This window comes from Macaca fascicularis, chromosome 7, assembly GCF_037993035.2.
Source record: "Macaca fascicularis isolate 582-1 chromosome 7, T2T-MFA8v1.1".
Taxonomy (NCBI): domain Eukaryota; kingdom Metazoa; phylum Chordata; class Mammalia; order Primates; family Cercopithecidae; genus Macaca; species Macaca fascicularis.
Genome location: NC_088381.1, coordinates 77,825,817 through 77,845,037, shown reverse-complemented (window position 1 = coordinate 77,845,037; position 19,221 = coordinate 77,825,817). Strand labels below are relative to the sequence as shown.

Genomic DNA, 19,221 nt, shown 5'->3' with positions numbered 1-19,221 from the left:
ACCCCAGTTTTCCTTTATAAATTTAAGGCCAGATTTTAACCTCTCCCTTGGCAACTCTACACATCAGACAAGAAAGAAACTAATATAGATATTAGCCTTGTACTGACTTAGACTTTCACTTACCCCACCCCTTGTTTCTTAATGGCCTTTAAAAAAAAAAAAAAAAAAAACTCTTGAATCTAGGTTAGCCTGTTTCCTGTTCATATTAAGGAATCCAGGCCCTTTGCAGTAAAGAAAGACAATGATACCCTGGAGCTTTATATAAGGAATGTTTCTAGATTGTTGGTTGAAAGCATGTGCGTTTGTTAATTTGCACCCTAAACACACCTCACGGCTTCATTTAAACCTGAGCACTCTGTGTATTCCAACTGCCTATGCAGAGTTCCAACTTAATCAAGTACTTAATGAGTAGCATTAATATTCGTTGTCTCTTCCACGGGTGCCTGCACTCATCAAGGTAAACAGTTACTGGCAGCCTCCACAGCCCTTCGTTGAGCTGAGAATTGTCTGTCCTTATCTAGACAGCGGATTGTTTGTCCCCCACCATGGGAAAAGCCTGCTGGGTACTTTCCAAAGGCCTCATTTTAAAAAGACACGTTTCCACTTATAGACCTTTTAAAAATGCCAGGCAATTTGCAATAACAGTAAGAAATCTATTATCTGGATAACCGTCATTCAGATATTCTTGTAGTGTGCCAGGCACCATACTAAGTGCTAGGAATGCAGTGATGACCCCAAGGAGTCCTGGTTCCTGCCCTCATGATGCTTATGGTATAGTGGGAGAGGCCAACACGTAAGGAAAGGTCAATCTAATGAGCGCATAATTACAGAGTGAGCTCAGTGTTAGGAAGGAAAGGCATGGATGTGAGGACTCCCTAGAGGATGAGAGGATGGGGAAGATGTTGGAGCTGAGCTATGAAAGATGATGATGAAGAAATTGGTTATTCACTGAATGTTAGGGCACAGAATGTTAGGACAGGAAGATCACACACACACACCCACACACACACACACACCCTACTACTCATAGATGAGGAAACTGAGGCCCAGCAGAGCTAGATGACTTGCCCAAGGTCAGAGCTAATTCTAGAAACCCATACCCAATCCCTTCCTGCTAAACCACTTAATTTTATTTATATCCCAGCTATAGATTATCCAAATACACTTGACAAATAAAACGGAGAATATTGAGTTAAAACCACATCTCTCAAGACCACACGCATAAATAACGATCGTGTTTTAATGCGGACGATACCTTTTCATTTTGCAAATCCAGAGTTCTCATCATATCAAAATTCAAGACAGTTTGTTCTGTAAGAAGGGGAAGGTCATAACCCTGTCTAGAATGTACGGGCAAATCTCTCTAACCGTGCAGTGCTAATTTGGGCCTGAGCTGTGTAACCAGACCGACTTCACGCTCCAGCTGGGGTTTCAGATCCACACATGGCGATTGGATGGCTCTTTGCTGTTTCACAGCAAGGGTCCTTCCCTGGGCTCCCGGAGCCTCTGGGGATTTACTCCTCCCGACGTGGCCGTGTTTTCGCCACTGTGTGCATGCGCTGAATGTTGAAAACATTCTTTTGAAAAGCCCAGGAGATTCCACTCGCAATCTGTGCGTGTACATGTAAAAGCGCAGAGACTGGAAAGAACCGCGGCGGAGTACACCCTGACCGAACGTTACTCCCGGGGAGCCGCGGCCGTGGGAGGGAGTGCGATACTGTCTTCTTTTCACTCTAGACACTCCTGAGTTACGTAAAATTCTACGCAAGAATGTATTCGTGTGTTAGCATGTAATACATATGTATTAAGTTTTTTCAAGAAGACTCTTAAACAACAAAATCTCTATAGAACAAAGGTGCGTCTCCGCAGAGCGCAACAGCATTTGTCTTGCATGTAACCGCCTTCTCCAGAAATCTCAGAGGAACTCCCCTCAAAGGACACTGTGCGCTCCACCGCAACCCTGCGGGGCATTCGGAAAGTTGGTGGCGCCCCGGGGGGTGGCCGCACTTGCAGCCCGCGCCCCGTAACCCGAGCATTCAAGGAGTCCTGACTTGGCGGCTGGCACACTCCGCACCCACCCAGCCGGTCCTGATGCGGGAGGGTGGGGCCGCGGCGGGGCGGGGCAACGTGGGCCCGCACCCCGCTCCTCCCCGCCCTTCCCTGCCGGCCCCGCCCGCGCGCGCCCCCCGCCCGCGGCCCGGGCGCCCGGCCCGCCCCCTCCCCTCCGCGCGCAAACGAACCTCGCGACGCCTCGCTCGGCGGCTGGCGGGGGCCGGGCGAGGGAGGGGGCTGGCCCCGGCCGCCCTACTCTGCAGTTGTCTCCCGAGCGCTGGCTGCGCCGCCCGAGCCGCTGGGCCGGGGAAGCAGTGGTCGTTCGCTCCCGGGCCGGCTCCTCCAGGCGCTCGCAGGCATGCAGCCCGGGAGCAGGAGGCGCGCCCCGGGCCGCTGCTGAGCCGGCCGGGGCGGCGGGGACCAGCGCCAGCGGAGCCCCTCCCACCTTGCCCCGGGGCAGACGAGCGGCGCCCCGACACCCCCTCTTCTCCCACAGCCCCGCCAGCGCCACCCCCCGCGGGCCGCAGGGGCTCATGCAGCCGCCAAGGTAAGCGCGGGTCGGGAGCCGGGCGGACCCGGCTCTGACATCTCCCAGGCACCGCCGACACTTGCTGGGGCCACGGCGCTGCTTTGGTCTTCCCCAGCCCCGCGTCTCATCTTGCTCCCATCTTGCCCACATTTGGAGCTTTGCTGCGCGCCTCGATAGCTTTAGCTGTTGGCAGCAGGAAAGTTTTTGTGGTTTGGTGTTTCTTCTTTTTTCCTAAAATACTCTAACCCCGGGCAGCCGCCAGCGCGCGTGGTTGGGCAGACCCGGCACACGTCCCTTACACCGTGTGAGGGCTGGGAACTCCCTCCCTCCGCCGGGCTCGCGGAGCCCGGGACTGAGCCGGCCACCCGGCTGTCCTGCCGTGAACCCCCATTGGCCCGCGCCGCCCGGGCCCCCGCCTCCCGCTCGACGCCCGGCTGCGGAGCTGCCTGGCGAGCTCCTGCCCTCGGGGACGTCGGCGCAGTGCACCGCGTGGGCTCGCGTCCCGGCGACCCTTTGCCTGGGCGCGTCGGCGTACGGGAAAGTGTGGACCTTGGGTTGAGGGCCGAGGATGCCCGTTGCCAAGCCGCCCCGGCGTTCCTAAGTGGATGGGTGGGCACGGCGACGATTCAGCGCCGGCTCGCGCCGCAGCTTAACCCAGGGGTAGAAGCCCGGGCAAGGAGACAGGTGTATTTAATGGGAGGGCCGGTGTGGGGGACGCTCGTGTGCAATTGGGAATTGTATCTTATTAATGTAATTGTATTAGACTTGCTCAGAGTTGGAATCATTTCTCCCAGATTGAGATTTTAATGGGAGCCTGTGAGCTGCTATTATGTGGTGTGGTTTTGGGAGGTGTTGGGTTGTATTTATTTTATAAATTCGGTGTCTTGCGGGCGGAGTAGGGGAAGCAGCGCCATCTAGCGGAAGTGGTGAGCTGTGCATTCCTCTTAGGCTGCGAAGTTGTGTGTTCTCAAAGGAGTCTCCTGCGCAAGGTGGAGAGGTGGGAACCAGCCCTCGCCTCCAGGCTAGAGGCTACAGTAGCTCTCTCGAGTATCAGCGGCACCAGGGGGGAAACCCCGACGTCCCATGCTCAGCACATTGAGCTCAGAGGACGAAATTACGGGTCGTGTTGAGTGGCATGCTGTCACCTAAGGGAGCTCCATCACCTTCTCCACCTGGTTTTAGACTCTTCCAGCAAAAACATAACATAAAATGTTAACTGCTGCAAGAAGATGCCCCTTCCTCAGGCATCTGGTGCAGAGATCTTGAAAATCAATTCACAACCCTCTCTTCTCCTGTGCATCACAAACAGGTGATTTCTTGGGTGGATTTTGAGCCATGACCCCTGGGAAGGAGAGTAACTGTGCTCCGAAGGGCAGCAGGAGGAGAACTGGGAGAGGGCCTCCTGCCCGTCTGTACAGGAACAGAATAGTGAACCCAAACTGGCTTTTTTTTTTTTTTTTTTTTTTGCACATACAAAGAAGGGGTTTCTTGCTGTTACCACAGCAAGTGACAAGCAAGCCCCCTTTACAGGGACATGATCTCCAGTTAACAACTGGGGCAGACGTGGCTGGATGGCAAGTCCTGCAGACAAAGGCTCTGTCTGGGTGGGGCACCCACACATCCAGGGCGGGCTGCACGTTCTCTGTGGCTGGTTTTTGCTGCCACCTTCCAGGCCAGATAATATATTATCAGTGAGCTGAGTTCACCCTGTTCTGAAGGGCACCCTGGCCCCTTGTAGAGCAGTGTAGTGGTCTACTGTAGTACCCCCTTGAGACTCTCTGGGCTGTGGTAGTAGTGAAAGAGGTCTTAGCCTCCTTTTTTCAAACATCCTGCTTCCATTATTTCCCTCCCAGGTGTCAAACAGGTGCTTACACTCTCCAATAGACATAAGAAATGGTGGGTGGCTGGTCTGCCCCCTCATGCTGTCTCAAACTGTGTCTTCGTTGGCAGGTATTTATTTCATCATGAGACTTGTGAACAAACAGGGTCTTAGAAGAGCTTAGCATCTCATTCAAGGAGAGTACCTTTGACTTTTGCTAAGAAATCTCTGTCTGCTTTCTCTTTTTACAAACCTCTCCCAAGGTATGACTTGCTGCTTCCCAGTGTATGTAATAATAGAGAATGAAGGCACAAGAATCTCCTGTTTAATACAGTCCCTTGCTCTTCGGCAGCCCTGTGAGAAGCCACACACAAGAATTCTTAGATGAGCAGTTGCAAAATGAAATAAATAGGGACTGAGCATCCCTGACATTGGGACAGGGAGTTTTTCAGCCATTCTCCCAGGGATGCTTGCTGCTCCCAGGAAGCAGGCAGGAACGGGTGCTGGTATTTTCAGTTTCTCAGAAGAAACTGATGGTCAGAAAGCAGAAGGGATATGGCCAGGGTTCTGTGTTTCTAAAGTGCTTTTTTCCCCCTGCAACCTTGCTACCAAATGACTTAAGTTCTAGCGCTTGTTTTTTACCAAGTATGGTTGCAAAATTTGTTCCTGCCTTGAAGCATGCAGTATAGACATGAAAGAAGGCATGGTCACCAATCCATCAAGAAGCCTGCCATCCAGGGAAAGAGGCAGGATGTATCCGAGTGCAATTGAGCAAAAACATACAAGGATTATCAGAAAGCAGTGCAGGCTAATTGGAATCTGTTAGTTCTGTGAAATGAAATGACACTACTCCTTACAGGTAATTATTCTAGAACTTGACTTATAATATCCCAAAGGTAAGTTTACTTAACTTTTAAGTGTCTGTGGTGTTCCTGTGGCTCTTTTAGGGAATGACTTTGCCTCTATTATTTAGCCATTCAACAAACTTAACTGAACATAAATTTAACCTGAAGAAGGGAAGCTCCAGGTTTCCCCGCCTGTTTGGTATCCAGCCTATCCAAAAGACAGGCTCCTCTTTTTCTTATTTTGAGCAAATGACTGCTCAGTTTCAGCCTCTCTTCTCTTAGCAACAGAGCTATAAAGGAGCAATGAATAGGGCAGTGGAAAAAATTAAGGATTGCCTTACTCAAGTATGCATACAAGGCCAGGCAGAAGTCAGTTTCCTTGGTGACAGATGAACAAATGAACTGTATTGAAAGGATACCCAGTTTCTTAGCCAGGTCTGTCCTGTGAGTAGAAGTGCTAAATCATGTTAGAACCCAGGGGTCAGGAGGCAAGAATGCCTTAGTGAGGTGTGAAACTTTACAATTCTTAGGGCAGGAAGAAGAAGGAATTTTCAAATTGGGGCAGAAATTGACAAAATAAATGCAAATGACTTTTGTAACCTCATATAAAACTTTTTAAGTCACTGGTAACTGACTAACATAAAAATGTACTATGTACCTACCCAACTTATGAAATGATTATGTCCAGATTACTACAGTAAATAATGGAAGTATAGCAAACAGTTTATGCAGAGAGTGACTACAGAATTGCTGGTTGGATTTACTTTTTTCATTTTTCAATTGCTTGTTTAAAGCAGTGCTACAAGATGAAAAACTTTCAGAAAGCAAAATACTTGATTTGCCAGAGCCTGAAAATTAGGCAGAAAGTTTAAAGACTCTGTCAACTATCTGGTCAAAGGAGGCCAATTCCCATAGGTACTGTGTCCTCTGTGGGCCAAAACAGAGATCAGCGGGTGTGAGTAAAAATGCCTCAAAATTCATTGACTTCTGTCTTGGCAGGACGTTTTAGTAGTTACCATCTGTTGTGGCTTCTCCTTATATTTCATTTTTTCATCTTCATGGACTCTAAGATCAAGGTCTTTGTAGCAGCTTGCCCTGACTGACAGGAAGAGTTTGCTCTGTTTCCTGGTAGTGTTCCATTCTTCTGTCCTTGTAAACAGAGATATTCTGCCTAATATCTCAGTAAGAATTTTGGTAACTATTTTATTTTTGAAGATGGATGCAACCCATTTTTATCCTCTCTAGGTATGTTGAAGGATTTTCCCCTTGATGTCTTTAAACAAGATTAGGTGGAAGCATGCAACATACATATACCTACCCCTGAAGGCCCCTACACATCCCTCACATGACTAGTATTGTCAGCCACAGTGCATACTCTTCTTTAGGATTCACTCCACTATTAGACTTACATACCTTTCTCAACTCATCTGCACCATGTGTCTCTCCTCTCCAGATTGTCTATTCAAACTCCCTGAGATAGCCAGGCATGGTGGCTCACTCCTGTAATCCCAGCACTTTGGGAGGCCAAGGCGGGCAGATCACTTGAGGTCAGGAGTTCAAGACCAGCCTGGCCAACATGGTGAATCCCCATCTCTACTAAAAGTGTAAAAATTGGCCGGGTGTGGTGGCACATGACTGTAGTCCCAGCTACTCCGGTGGCTGAGAGAGGAGAATCACTTGAACCCAGGAGGCGGAGGTTGCACTGAACCAAGATCGTGCTACTGCACTCCAGCCTGGGCAACACAGCCAGACTCCATCTCCAAAAAAAAAAAAAAAAACCTTGAGATCTGATTGTTTGAGGTGCTTTCACAAAGTTTGGTTCTCTCTATCGAAGTCTGACCCACTTATAAGCTTATAAGAATAGAAGACCTTGCTGATGAATTTTGCCTTGCAGGAATACCATTCTACCTGTTCAAATGCTCGTCTAAAAGAGGCTTGCTCAAAAACATCTCCTGGACAAATGCTGGGGCCCTCTCAGTCACTTAGAAATGTGCTGCCAGTGTGCATTTTCAGCACTGACAGTGGCAGCCTGAAGAACAGATTGCCCTCGCAAGAACATAACCACTGGACTCTCTCTTCTTCCACACAGGGTTTTTTCTGGTTGTCAGAGCACACAGAAATGCCCGTTTCATTCTTAGAATCATAAAAAGTTACAGGGTTTCCTCAAAATAATTGGTACCTTGAAAATAATAATTAACATTTGTTTGGAAGTTTTGGTGTCTAATGTGCTTTCATTTACATTTTGGTTTAATATCCTTTATGGAAAGAGGTAAAGCATAAATAATAAATAGATTTTTTTGTGCAATTGCATTTTCCCATGTGAGCTCCCATTTATTGATACAAGGGAAGCAAAGCAAAAAGAGAAGCAAAGCAAAAAGGAGAAGCAAAGCTTAGAGGCTGGGCTCACCTGTAGACATTATGAAGTTCATGATGGCATTCCCTCACAGGTCCAACCCTGCTAATAACTCCTCACTGCTGAATTTGGACAGGTCATTTTTGCCTCTGAACGTGAGGCTCCTGTGAGTTTATTTTGTTTTATATTTATTTTGTCATATATCAGTCAGTGCAACTAAAATAGTCTGACATTCAGATTTCAGAACACTGATTTCAAAATGCTTCTCTTGGCTGGGCGTGGTGGCTCACATTTATCATTCCAGCACTTTGGGAGGCCGAGGATGGCTGACTGTTTGAGCTCAGGAGTTCGAGACCAGCCTGGCCAACATGGTAAAACCTGGTCTCTACTAAAAATACAAACATTAGCCAGACGTGGTGGCGTGCACCTGTGGTCCCAGCTACTTGAGGGGCTGAGGTGGGAGGATCGCTTGAACCTTGGAGGTGGAGGTTGCAGCGAGCAATGACCATGCCATTGCACTCCAGCCTGGATGATAGAATGAGACCTTGTCTTAAAAAAAAAAAAAAAAAAAAAAAAAAAAAAAAGCTTCTCTTGCTTTCCTGAAACACTTGGATTTGGTTTTGTGTCTTTGGGTATTCCAAGATCATATGACAAAAAAAGCTAACTGCCACCACCTTCTTCCATGCTATGAGGGTTTTAAGTTGGTATTATTTCTCTCTGATAAGGAGCATTTTGAGCAAGTAGATCCCTAAGCTCCAGGTTCTTTTCTCATTTCTTCATGAGAAATGAAGCTCCAGGTTCTTTACTCATTTCTTCATGAGTAAATGCATGCTGTTAGCAGGGTCTACTGACTTCAGGCCTGGTGGAGAACACACTGGCCCTGTGAGCCTCAGCCAGGAGTCAGCAAGAGCAAGGCAAACCTAAGCCAAGATGGTGCGCCGGCGCTCCCTTTCTGGGTCAGTGACCAATCTCTAAAGGCAGAAGCCCATCTGGCTTAAAACTTTAGATGTTCTGTGAGTGGCTTGTGGACTGAAAGAACTCCAATAAATTGATACTGTAGGTAGGTTTACCTAAATATCTTCCTGTTGTTTAAGTAAATCTGTTTAACTCGCATTCAAAGGCTAAGTCTAGGCATACGTGATCTAAAAAATGTCACCATCCAAAAGAAAGACAAAAAAATTCCATAATCTAATTATTTCAATTTCTGAAGTCTCTAGGATGGATGGGGGAGATTGTTCATGGAAATTTTTCTCTTCTTAAAACGTTTTTATATTTTTGTTAATGTCTGGAAAACAGTATATCTCTAAACATATTCCCATTTCTAATGCATGATCCGTCATTCTACATGTGGGGCATATTATCGGACTGACAGAAATAAATAAACCATGAGTGAAGATGAGAAGCAGCTGTAGTTTGGTGGGAAAAACACTGCACTTGGCATCTCAAAACCTGGGTTTAAGCCTCTGCACGGCTACTTGTATTTATGGTCCTTAGACAAGACTTACAAATGAGTTTGTCTCATTTGTGAAATGGAAACGGCTGTGCCCATTGCATAGTTAAGAGGACAACACTGTGATTATATGGGGGAGCTTTTTCTAGTAGGTGCTCATTAGGCCTCGAGTATAACTGAAATGAACTTAAAACCCACCTAGAAGTCAAGGTTATCCATGAGTCCTTGCAGAATTCTGCAGAGCTCCCCCAAGATCCTATACATACAAAGGCTCTAGCAGAATCTGGCACATAGTAGGTACTATTTTAATCCAAACAATAGTGCCTATCCATGATATAAAAAGAATATTGGCAACTACTTATCAACACTTACTCTATGCCAGGCATCTGTTCTAAGTGGGTTATTACTGTATTAACTCATTTAATCCTCACAACAATCTTTTGATTGATCTGCAAATATATCCCTATCTTACAGATGAAATAACTGAGATCTAGAAAGTCTGGGTTCAGACTGCATGTTCTTGGCCCAGCATACTGTATTACCTCTGTAATATAAAGTGAAGAAATTCCCTTAGCCTCTGACAGATTTAAGAAAGAAAAACAGTGGTGGAAGAGAATGTCACATAAGGTGACACATTTGTTCTTCTTTCTGGATTGGCACTTTTCCCCACCTCCCATCAGCTGGGGATTGTCTCTATTTCAGCTATGCTTAGCCATTCTAAACAGTGTTGAATTTGATGAACAACTTGGTTATCTGTTCCGATTGCTAAATGTCTATGGTATTTGTGCTTGGCACTAAATTATTCATTAATCCAAATACTCCAGCCTTCTGTTGGTTGAGAGAGAGACGCAGACTCACTGTCGGTTCAGACAGTTGCCATTTGGTGGATAAATGGTTCCAAGCCAGTTCTTCTCCCTAGAACTTACCGGAATGGGGAGACATAAGCGCTGTGTGGTCTGTTCTCCTTTATGGGAACCTGGTATGTCTTGTGTATGCATACCCAAAAGCTGCTTTCAAACCTCAGGCGGTTGCTAAATGTTTCTAAGGTGTGGTTTCAGGTATACCATAGTATTGTTGGGGATTATTGCTGAATTTCATGCTGACATTAAAACATACAAATGTCGGCCGGGCGCGGTGGCTCACGCCTGTAATCCCAGCACTTTGGGAGGCCAAGGTGGGCGGATCACAAGGTCAGGAGATCGAGACCATGGTGAAACCCCGTCTCTACTAAAAATAGAAAAAATTAGCCGGGCACAGGGGCGGGCGCCTGTAGTCCCAGCTACTCGGGAGGCTGAGGCAGGAGAATGGCGTGAACCCGGGAGGCGGAGCTTGCAGTGAGCCGAGATTGCGCCACTGCACTCCAGCCTGGGCGACAGAGCGAGACTCCGTCTCAAAAAAAAAAAAAAAAAAAAAAACATACAAATGTCACTCTTCCAATGACATTTCCTACGTGCTTGGCCACATTTTCACTTGGGGACTTTAGAAGTGTTACAGATGAGGCCTCAGAATGGCTCCTCACAATCAGGTGTGGGCAAGGCTAGTTAGTTACAGAGCCAGTATCAATTCACTGGATCCCTGGACACAGGACTCTGGAGCTTGGAGATCTTCTGGGGCAGCCAGGCTGTGATTCTGCAGATTGAGAAGCTGAGGGGCCGAAGATAGGACAGGGCATGCTGCCACACAGTTGGAGTTAAGACCACTCCGAATCCCAGGTCTCTGTCTTTCCCCATCTTCACTGGCAGTGTCTTGAAGCTTTCCATCTCAACACTGACAATTAAGCAGTTCATAAATGCTGTTGCTTTTGTACTGGGTTTTGCAGGCAGAAGAATGTGCAGACTTGGAGACCAGATAGTAGGTGTGATAGGAAGTCTCAGACAAGAGTTTTAAGAAGAAAGCGGTGGTCAGGGGGAGACTTTCATTAAGAAAGTGTAGTTATACCCCAGTTTATAGTCCCAGTAAGAAGAAATGGGAGAAGTAGGGAGAAAAGAAACATGACTGCTCCAGGAGGTTACTGAGAATACGGGAAGTCAAGAAGGACAGGTATGAAAGAAGGAAAGAGGGTCACATCCAAATACCACAGAAAGGCAGCCGTGGAAACTGCTGGCCGACCAGCAGGAAGGCTCCAGCCCAGCCCAGCCTGAACTGAGCCTGGGGCAGCAGAGGTCAAAAGGAGCACAGAGAGAGTCCTTGCTTCTGTTCAGAGCAAGAGGATGGAGTAGGGTTAGTAGAGGCAGAGAGAAAATGAAAAGCCCCATGCCTGAGGAGCAGCTGTGATCTCATCAGAGGTGACCTGGCAGCTGGGAGTCACCGAGACCTGCCCAAACCTCACTCTGTCACCAAGCCTGCTGGGTGACCTCAAGCAGGTTACTTACCTTCTGCAGTGTAAGTTTGGGTGAATGTGCCAAAAACCCCATCTCCACAAAAAATACCAAAGAATGACCCAGGCATGGTGGCATGTGCACCTGTGGTCCCAGCCACTCAGGAGGCTGAGGAGGAAGGATCGCTTGAACCCAGGAGGTTGAGGCAGCAGTGAGTCATGATCGTGCCACGCTACTCCAGCCTGGGCAACAGAGCAAGACTTTGTCTCAAAAAAAAAAATTAAAAACCCATTAAAATATTGGAATAAAATTCAGTACTTGGTAATATTTGGTAATTTTTTAATTAAAAATTTTAGTTTAATTTTTAAATGAAAAATTTTAATTTTGGTAAAATTTTTAAATTTTTTGGTAGTTTTGTTCTTCTTGGTAATTATGTCTTAATTACCAAGAATAAAGTCCCTCATGGTGAGGGAAGCAGCATCAAAGCTCAGGTGATATTCTTTGTACAGAGAGAAAGGAAGCCTCAGATAATGAAGATGGCAGCAACATCCTTGTAGCCAAAATGCGCAGCGGTCCTTCCATGTGACGCCTGTATCCACAGGCATGCACACTGTGCCTCCTTCCCACAAGGGGAGTCCACCCTACCTGAGAAGGGTCTTTCTTTCTTTCTTTCTTTTTTATTTTTTATTTATTTTTGCAACAGTCTCACTCTGTTGCCCAGGCTGGAGTACAGTTGCAGGATCTCTGCTCACTGCAACCTCCGCCTCCTGGGTTCAAGTGATTCTCCTGCCTCAGCTTCTGAAGTAGCTGGGGTTACAGGTGCCCACCACCATGCCTGGCTAATTATTGTATTTTTAGTAAAAAGGGGGTTTCACCACATTGGCCAGGCTGGTCTCAAACTCCTGACATCAGGTTATCCGCCTGCCTCGGCCTCCCAAAATGCTGGAATTACAGGTGTGAGCCACCGCACCCGGTCAGAAGGGTCATTTTAAATAGTCACTTTTACAGAATATATACTAAAAAGTATTATTGTGAAGCACACTTTATAAAGTCTCAGCTAGCTGAACAAAGCACAATATGTTTTCTAAAAAGAACATGAAACCCAACCAATCTATTAACATTCTTTAAGGAGTCAGAAACAGGCCTGGAGACAAGGGAGAAACCCAGGATGAATTCTGTTTAGACTTTAAAAATTCCTTCTGACAAAGTTCCACCCCAAAGGTCATTTACAATAGTAAGTCTCTCCAGCATGTGCGGGGAAATTGCCATGGATCAAAATTATCCTTAGAGACAAGAAATAAAAAATAGGATAAACAGGTACTTTTCTGGATGAAGAATTATTAACAGTGAGGATCCCCCAGGATCGCGGGTACTCCAGACTTAGTTTAAATTTACATGGATTATCTGAAGGAGACAAAGCTCAGATGGTTCCAGGCTTTGGGATGAAATGAAGGCTATGCAGAGATGGCAAACAAATGGTGATTAACTGCAGGATGAGCTTAGGAGTTAGCAAGAACATGCATATTAAGCTTTTGCAGGCGCAAGTCTGTTAATGCATTTATGAGAACATAATCCAAATTACAAGAAAATGGACTTTGTCCAGTCTGTTTATAGCCACAGAAGAGGATCCTTGGGGTCTTTGCAAAATGTTTGTTTGCTACAGGCCACTCAGGACCAAGTGTTCAGAAAATGCTAAAATACTATCAGAAATGATATTGGAAAACAAGCGAAAAATAGTATTCTACCTGGGCTCTACCCAAACCTGGCAGTTTGTGTTCTCTTCCTCTTGAGAAAAATATCTCAGAACTGCAGAAGGTGAGCAATGTCATCACCTGAAGTTCTTCGTAAGAGGCCGGGCTGCTTTGTACCTTAAGAGTTTTAGTGTGGAAAGATGAAGCCAGAAAGGTGATATGATCAAAGTCTGTAAAACCTTGAAGGTTATGGAGAGAGAGAACAAGTACTGATTCATCAAATCTGAGATGACCAGACCCCAGGGTGGCCATTAAAATTTGAAAGAGGAATTTGAGGGATAAATTAAAAATAAGGATCTGTTCCCATACTCTGAGCTGTAAATTGAAGCAACTCAGTTCCTCAAGACATGGTCTGGACAAACATTTTTTAGGACATGGGGGAATGGTCGGTTGGTTACTCAAGAAATGTCAAATTTTTGGTCAGTAAGTGAATGGTGGATTAAGAGCCGTTAGTAACATATCCCTATGCTTGAGAGGTTGGCAACAATACCTGGGACCAGTGTTGGGTCATTTCCTCCATATTAGACAGGGATCTGTTAGTGAGAGAAATCTAGATCAAACTAGTTTCAGCAAAATAAGGAATTTTTCTCAGCTTCCGTAGCTGGAAGAGGTACTAGAGTAGTTCACAAGAGCTCAGGAAAGAGCTGCAAGGGAGTCACGTGCTGAAGAGTGGCTTGGGGAGGGTTAACCTAAATAAAATCTTCATCACTCCCCAAAAAGCTCACCTGATAAAATACAACTTAAGTAAAAACAAAATGTCAGCTGGGCGCAGCGGCTCCTATCTAGAATCCCAGCACTTTGTGAGGCAGAGACAGGCAGATTACTTGAGCCCACGAGTTTGAGGCCAGCCTGGCTAACATGGTGAAACCCTGTCTCTAAAAGAGACAAAATTTGGCTGGGTGTGGTAGCACATGCCTGTAATCCCAGCTGCTCGGGAGGCTGAGACACAAGAATTGCTTGAACCCAGGAGGCGGAGGTTGCAGTGAGCCGAGATGGTACCATTGCGCTCCAGCCTCCTGGGCGACAGGGCAGCGTGCGCGCGCGCGCGCGCGCACACACACACACACACACACAGTATGTCAGGTCCTCAAATGCCGCCTCAACTACTAACACTCATAAACACTCACCCTCCCACAAGATTGCTGTTGGAATCGGATAAGAACTGAAGCTTCTTCTGTAGCAACAATCTCAAGAAAGGTTCTGATTGGTCCAGCTCGAGTCACTTGCAATCACTGTTTTATTGAAAGTAACTGTTAGGTTATATGTCTTGCCTTGACTTTAATCCCAAGGGGCAGAAACTGACTGACCTGGGTCTTTTATGCACCTGCCAGCAGCAAGGAGGGCACGGGCCCGAGACTGATAGAACTTACAAACCCAGCTATTCCCCTAGACATGAGTCACCTAGGGGAGCTCCTTAAAAATGCTGATGCCCAGGCTCTACCCACCAGAGATTCAGATTTCGCTGCTTTGGAGTAGGGCCTGGACAACTCTAATCTTTTTACATCTCCCACAGTGGTCTCCCAAAAGAATAAATCCCTCCCCCTCTTGAGGCTTTTGGTTGGGCTCCCGGGTGCTTCACAGGCTCCCCCAAGCTCTTTGCTCTGTTTCTCCAGCTTCACCTCTTCCTTCTACAGCTGCACTTCAGCCTTTGCAGATCCTCAGGCAAAACACACCTTGTTCTGGCATGCTGGGTGTTCCTTCTGCCTGGAGTTTTCTCCCTGCCATCCCCTCCCTTGCCCATTAACTCCCCCGGCACACTCTTACACTGGGAAAGCTTCTTTCCCCTCCCTGCACCCCAAACTGGGCTGGAGGCCCCTGGCACCTGTGTTCTGTGTCTCCCCTGTCAGAGTCTGTATTATGCTTTATTGAAAGTGATTGTTAAGTAATCTGTCTCGCCTTGACTTTAAGCCCGGTGTGGACCTGCTCACCACCATTGGAATGAATGGCACACACAGCACGCCAAGCATGGAGTTCAGCATGCTTGGCTTGGCATTTATTAGCCATTTATTGGGTGAATGCTTAAGCGTTCCCAGCCTCAGTTTCTTCATCTGCAAAATGAGGATGATAATAGAACCTTCCTTAGCTGAAAGTTTCTAGAAATGTAAAGTACTTAGCTGGTACCTGACACAATGTAAAAATACGTCAAAATGTTAGCCATTATTTTGAAAGACACCACCTTTTTTGGTAAAGGTCATTCACTCCTCACCTCTCCTTTAGCACTCATTTTTCTCTATTATCTGTTTCTACCAGCAATTCAAAAATAGGGACTGTCTTATTTATCCCCCAAGGTCTAGCCTGCCTCAGGTCCTGAATATGTATTTGTTGACTGATGACTCAGGCCCTAGATTTGAGAACGCTCTGTTCATACCCAGAAGCAGGCAAAGGTGGAGCCCCTGACTGTCACTGCCCCTGAGAGGGCTTCAGCCGGATGCAGAACCCTTCCTTTCAGAAGCCCCTTGACCCCTTCCCACACATCAAATAGCTACCCGCCACGTGGAGAGGGAGAGAAGGTGGAGGGGGATGCTCAGGATTGGGGCCTCCACAGTCAGGGCTGAAGAAAGCGAGCAAGAGCCATGCGTGAGAGTGTCTCTATCCCCAGGTCTAAGCTATAGCCTAGGGGACACCACATACTTGGTTAGACTCTGTGGGGCTGTGTGTTTGAAGTCAACTACACTTTTGAGTTAAATGAGTTTCTATGGCAAACAGAGTGCTGAGTTCTCAAATCTAACGTTTTAGGAATTTTTTATTCCTGCAGAGAGTTGGGGAGTTGTTTAAAAGTTGATTGGTTTAGCCAGTATAGATAGATTCCTCAAGGTCAGCACAACCCCGTACTGCTCTAGTTGGGGCTAGATTTCTCATGATAGTCTAAACTGTGTGATGGCCAAGTCCCCACTTTGAAGATGTCCAAATTCAGCCTCAGACATTTCTCCTCAAGAGAGGGGAGGAAAAAAAAAAAAAAAAAAAAAAAAAGCCCTTTGCATCCCTTTCCCAAATTACTTGCTCATGCCGTAAGACTGGGGTCTCCTCCTAAAATGGCAGCCAATCCCCGTCCCCTAGCAGGGTTCCAGGGGACTGGAACTCCCATGACCTGGGGCTTCTTCCAAGTTCTATTCAGTGGTATTCTTGGAGTGACAATATTATCAGCCTGATCCTTACAGATGAAGAAACTGAAATGTAGAGGTTTAAAGTCCTGCTACGAGAAGAACCAACTGAAAAAAAAAAAAAAAAAATTCTCAGGCTTTACAGCAAGCAAACTTCACTATGATTTTTACAGTTCTGATTCTGTATCCCCTGGGGGTTATCTCAGTTGCTTCTTTAGGATGGGGTTTATTATGTTGTACATATATCCTGATGTGTCTGGATGAATCTTGTCTTTTTGAGGGGAGGGCAGAGAGCGGTTCTTTTTTTAGATATTGTTCCTAAAAAGGAATAAATGGATACACCTGTTTGTCAAAACACCTTTGCTTTTTGTGCAACTGCTTTATATTAACGATACTAAAAAAAAAAAAAAGCTTTGAAAAAAAAACTGTATATAATGGAATTGCAGAATATGCTGCACAAGTATTTTATTTAGTTATCCTTGCTATAAGAATATTGGATGACATTTCCTGATGTGGGAGAAACTCCTTTTTTTTTCTGCTTTTGTAACATAGTTGAAGATTTCTTTTTTCTGTTCTCATTGGGGAAAAAAAAAAAAGGCCTGCTGTGAAAAGTCCACTCTTGGGCAAGGGCAGCCCCAGAAGGGCATGATCTCTGGGCTTCTGTGGGCTGCATGGCCTCCCCTGGATCCTGAGCCCTGGTCTCTGACCTGGACATGCTGCAGCAGTGATGGTGGTTAATTACTATCCAGGGGACTTGGAATGCCAGTGATCCCTTCTCATTAGTGAGAGACTCTAGAACTAGCTGGTGAAAGGCAGACTCTAGCAAATGGTGTTAATTAGTGGACCTCAGAGGTGAAAAGGCCACATGGTCGCCTCTGTGCAGCCTGGCACAGTGTCTGCTTAGCATGCCCTGGTGGCCGCTGGAATGGGCTGCCGTTCCATGATGCTGCAGAATAACTTGTTGGGTGGGGCCCCAGGACTGGCCAAGCTTGAAGGGAAGACCATTTTCGATGGTGGGCTTTCACTGGGAAAACCGTAGCATTTTGCAGAGTCATGCCTAAAATGAACCCTGGTTTGGGGGAAAAAACAATTAGAGCCTGTCGATCTTAGACCTAAATATTTTAGGGAAACACAGTGGTACCCCCACTGTAAAGAAGAGTAGTGTCTGGCGTTTCCACCTTGGGAAAGAGCAGCTTCGTGTTGCCCTGTTGCACAGCTGGCTGAGGCATGGTCCCCTTGTGTACCTGTTTTGTGGAAGCCAGATTCATAAGTCTTGCTGCTGGGGTTGTGTCTTCACAGACATAGGGCCTTCTGCCCTTCCTTCAAAGCTTGCTCCTCTCCACACCCCCGACCTGGCAGCCAGAACCCCAAATGCAGCTGCAGCCCTGCAGCCTTGCAGCCTGTGTGGCCTTTGCAGCAAGTGAGGACTGTGATAGTGCTTAAGAGAAACATCTAAATTGGATAAAAACCCAGAGGTGTTTTTTCCCCGAAGAACCAGATGGGCAGGCTTAGGAGTGAGGTGAGGAGGATGGTGGGAGGAATTGGTTTGAATAAAAACGCTTGCTCAGGACTATTTGTGTTTCATCCAAAAGATGTCTCTCAGGGGAAGTTACCAGTCCCTTAAATATCACAACGGCAGCAGAACTGCAGGGCCCAGGGAACCTTGGGAAGGAGATGTTTTTTTCCCAGAAAAATAAGCGACAGAGTTAGGAAAGGTCACCATCCTGAAGCCCTCCCAAGTGCAGCCTTGCGGGCCTCACAAAGAGCGCCAAACCGTCCGGCCCTGCGCGCGACGGGGACGGACATGGCCACATCTCTGGAGTAGCAGCTGTGTCAGGGTGGCAAGGTTAGGCCCGCAGGCCCTCAGCTCGGGGGCGCAGCCGGGGCAAGTCCTCAGGAAGCAGCGAGGTGCTTGAAGGGGGTGCTGGAGGCAGCCCAAGCCCAGTCAGGATGGGTGGCCCGGGGCCACGACGGGCGGGAACCTCGAGGTGCGTTAGTAGCTGAGATGCAGAGAGCCAACCTGCCCAGACCTAGACAACTCGGAAGTGGATTTTTCAGCCTCCTACACCGGTGTCGCGTCTGAGTGCGACAGATGAGCCAGGGGGCGTCGGTGGCAGCTTGGGGTCGGCAGTCTGGTTGGAAAGTAGGGCTGAGATTTCTCTCCAAGCACGGTTTTCTACTTGGATTGGATATTTGTGGAGGGGAATAAGGAGGCGCCCTGCCTCCCTTATGCCCTGTGGGGCTTGGGCCTCCCAAGAGTGCAGGGCGTGTTTTGCAAGGACAGCCGCGGGCTGGAGATGGCGCGAGGGTCGGAGAGCGTGGCGCTGCCTCTGATCTAGGGCCGTGGTTTTCCGAGGTCCTCAGGGCTTGCGCCGCAGCCGGGCAGCCTGAGTCCCCACCCGGCAGCCTCCCGCTACCTCGCCGGCCTCTCTGAAACCCGAGCGCGAGGGGGCGGGGCGCAGGCGGCTGGGGCGCGGGGCCGCGTCGACATTGGCGGGGAACCGAGTGATGGATGGCTAGGGAGGGGCGCGCGGGGGGCGGGCGCGGGAAGGGGAGCGCGCCGGGCGCCCGCGGCCGAGGTGGACCGAGCCTCCCGGCTCGCTGCTCCCGCCGGCGGAGCGAGGCTGCCCTTTCTCCGCAGCGTGATTTATTTTCTTCTCCTTTTTTTCTGAACTCTTCTTCCAGGGAGAGGCTAGTGGTAACAGGCCGAGCTGGATGGATGGGTATGGGGAGAGGGGCAGGACGTTCAGCCCTGGGATTCTGGCCGACCCTCGCCTTCCTTCTCTGCAGCTTCCCCGCAGGTAAGGCACTGCCGGCCGGGCGCGCGGGGCCGGGTCCCTGGGCCGCCCACCAATGCGGGGCCAGATTTGCGCGAGTGAGTCTGGGCTCAGGTTCTCTAGACGTCCTCCGGACCCCGCCTCCCATTTCCACGGGTCTTTGTTTCTCCTGCACCCCGTCGTGGGTGCGATGCCTGCCCTTGGGGAACCCGGAGAGGGGCACCCC

At 47.9% G+C, this 19,221-nt stretch overlaps 2 protein-coding genes across 17 annotated transcripts in view; one reads left to right on the top strand and one right to left on the bottom strand.

The window, feature by feature from the left end:
• Nucleotides 1-2,935, bottom strand: part of LOC107130326 (uncharacterized) — a 61,631-nt gene extending 58,696 nt beyond the window's left edge. For all 10 annotated transcript variants that reach the window (XM_073996801.1, XM_045396017.3, XM_045396020.3 and 7 more), the window contains exon 1: nucleotides 2,241-2,935. In XM_073996801.1, coding sequence (XP_073852902.1) covers nucleotides 2,241-2,731 — 491 coding nt within the window. In that variant the 5' untranslated portion in view covers nucleotides 2,732-2,935. The remainder of the gene's footprint in view (nucleotides 1-2,240) is intronic.
• Nucleotides 2,314-19,221, top strand: part of RGMA (repulsive guidance molecule BMP co-receptor a) — a 46,212-nt gene continuing 29,304 nt past the window's right edge. For 3 of the 7 annotated variants that reach the window (XM_073996796.1, XM_073996797.1, XM_073996799.1), the window contains exons 1-2: nucleotides 2,314-2,599; nucleotides 18,904-19,019. In XM_073996796.1, the coding sequence (XP_073852897.1) occupies nucleotides 2,586-2,599; nucleotides 18,904-19,019 (130 nt within the window). In that variant the 5' untranslated portion in view covers nucleotides 2,314-2,585. The other 4 variants (XM_045396016.3, XM_065548488.2, XM_073996798.1 and 1 more) reach the window with 4 other exon arrangements.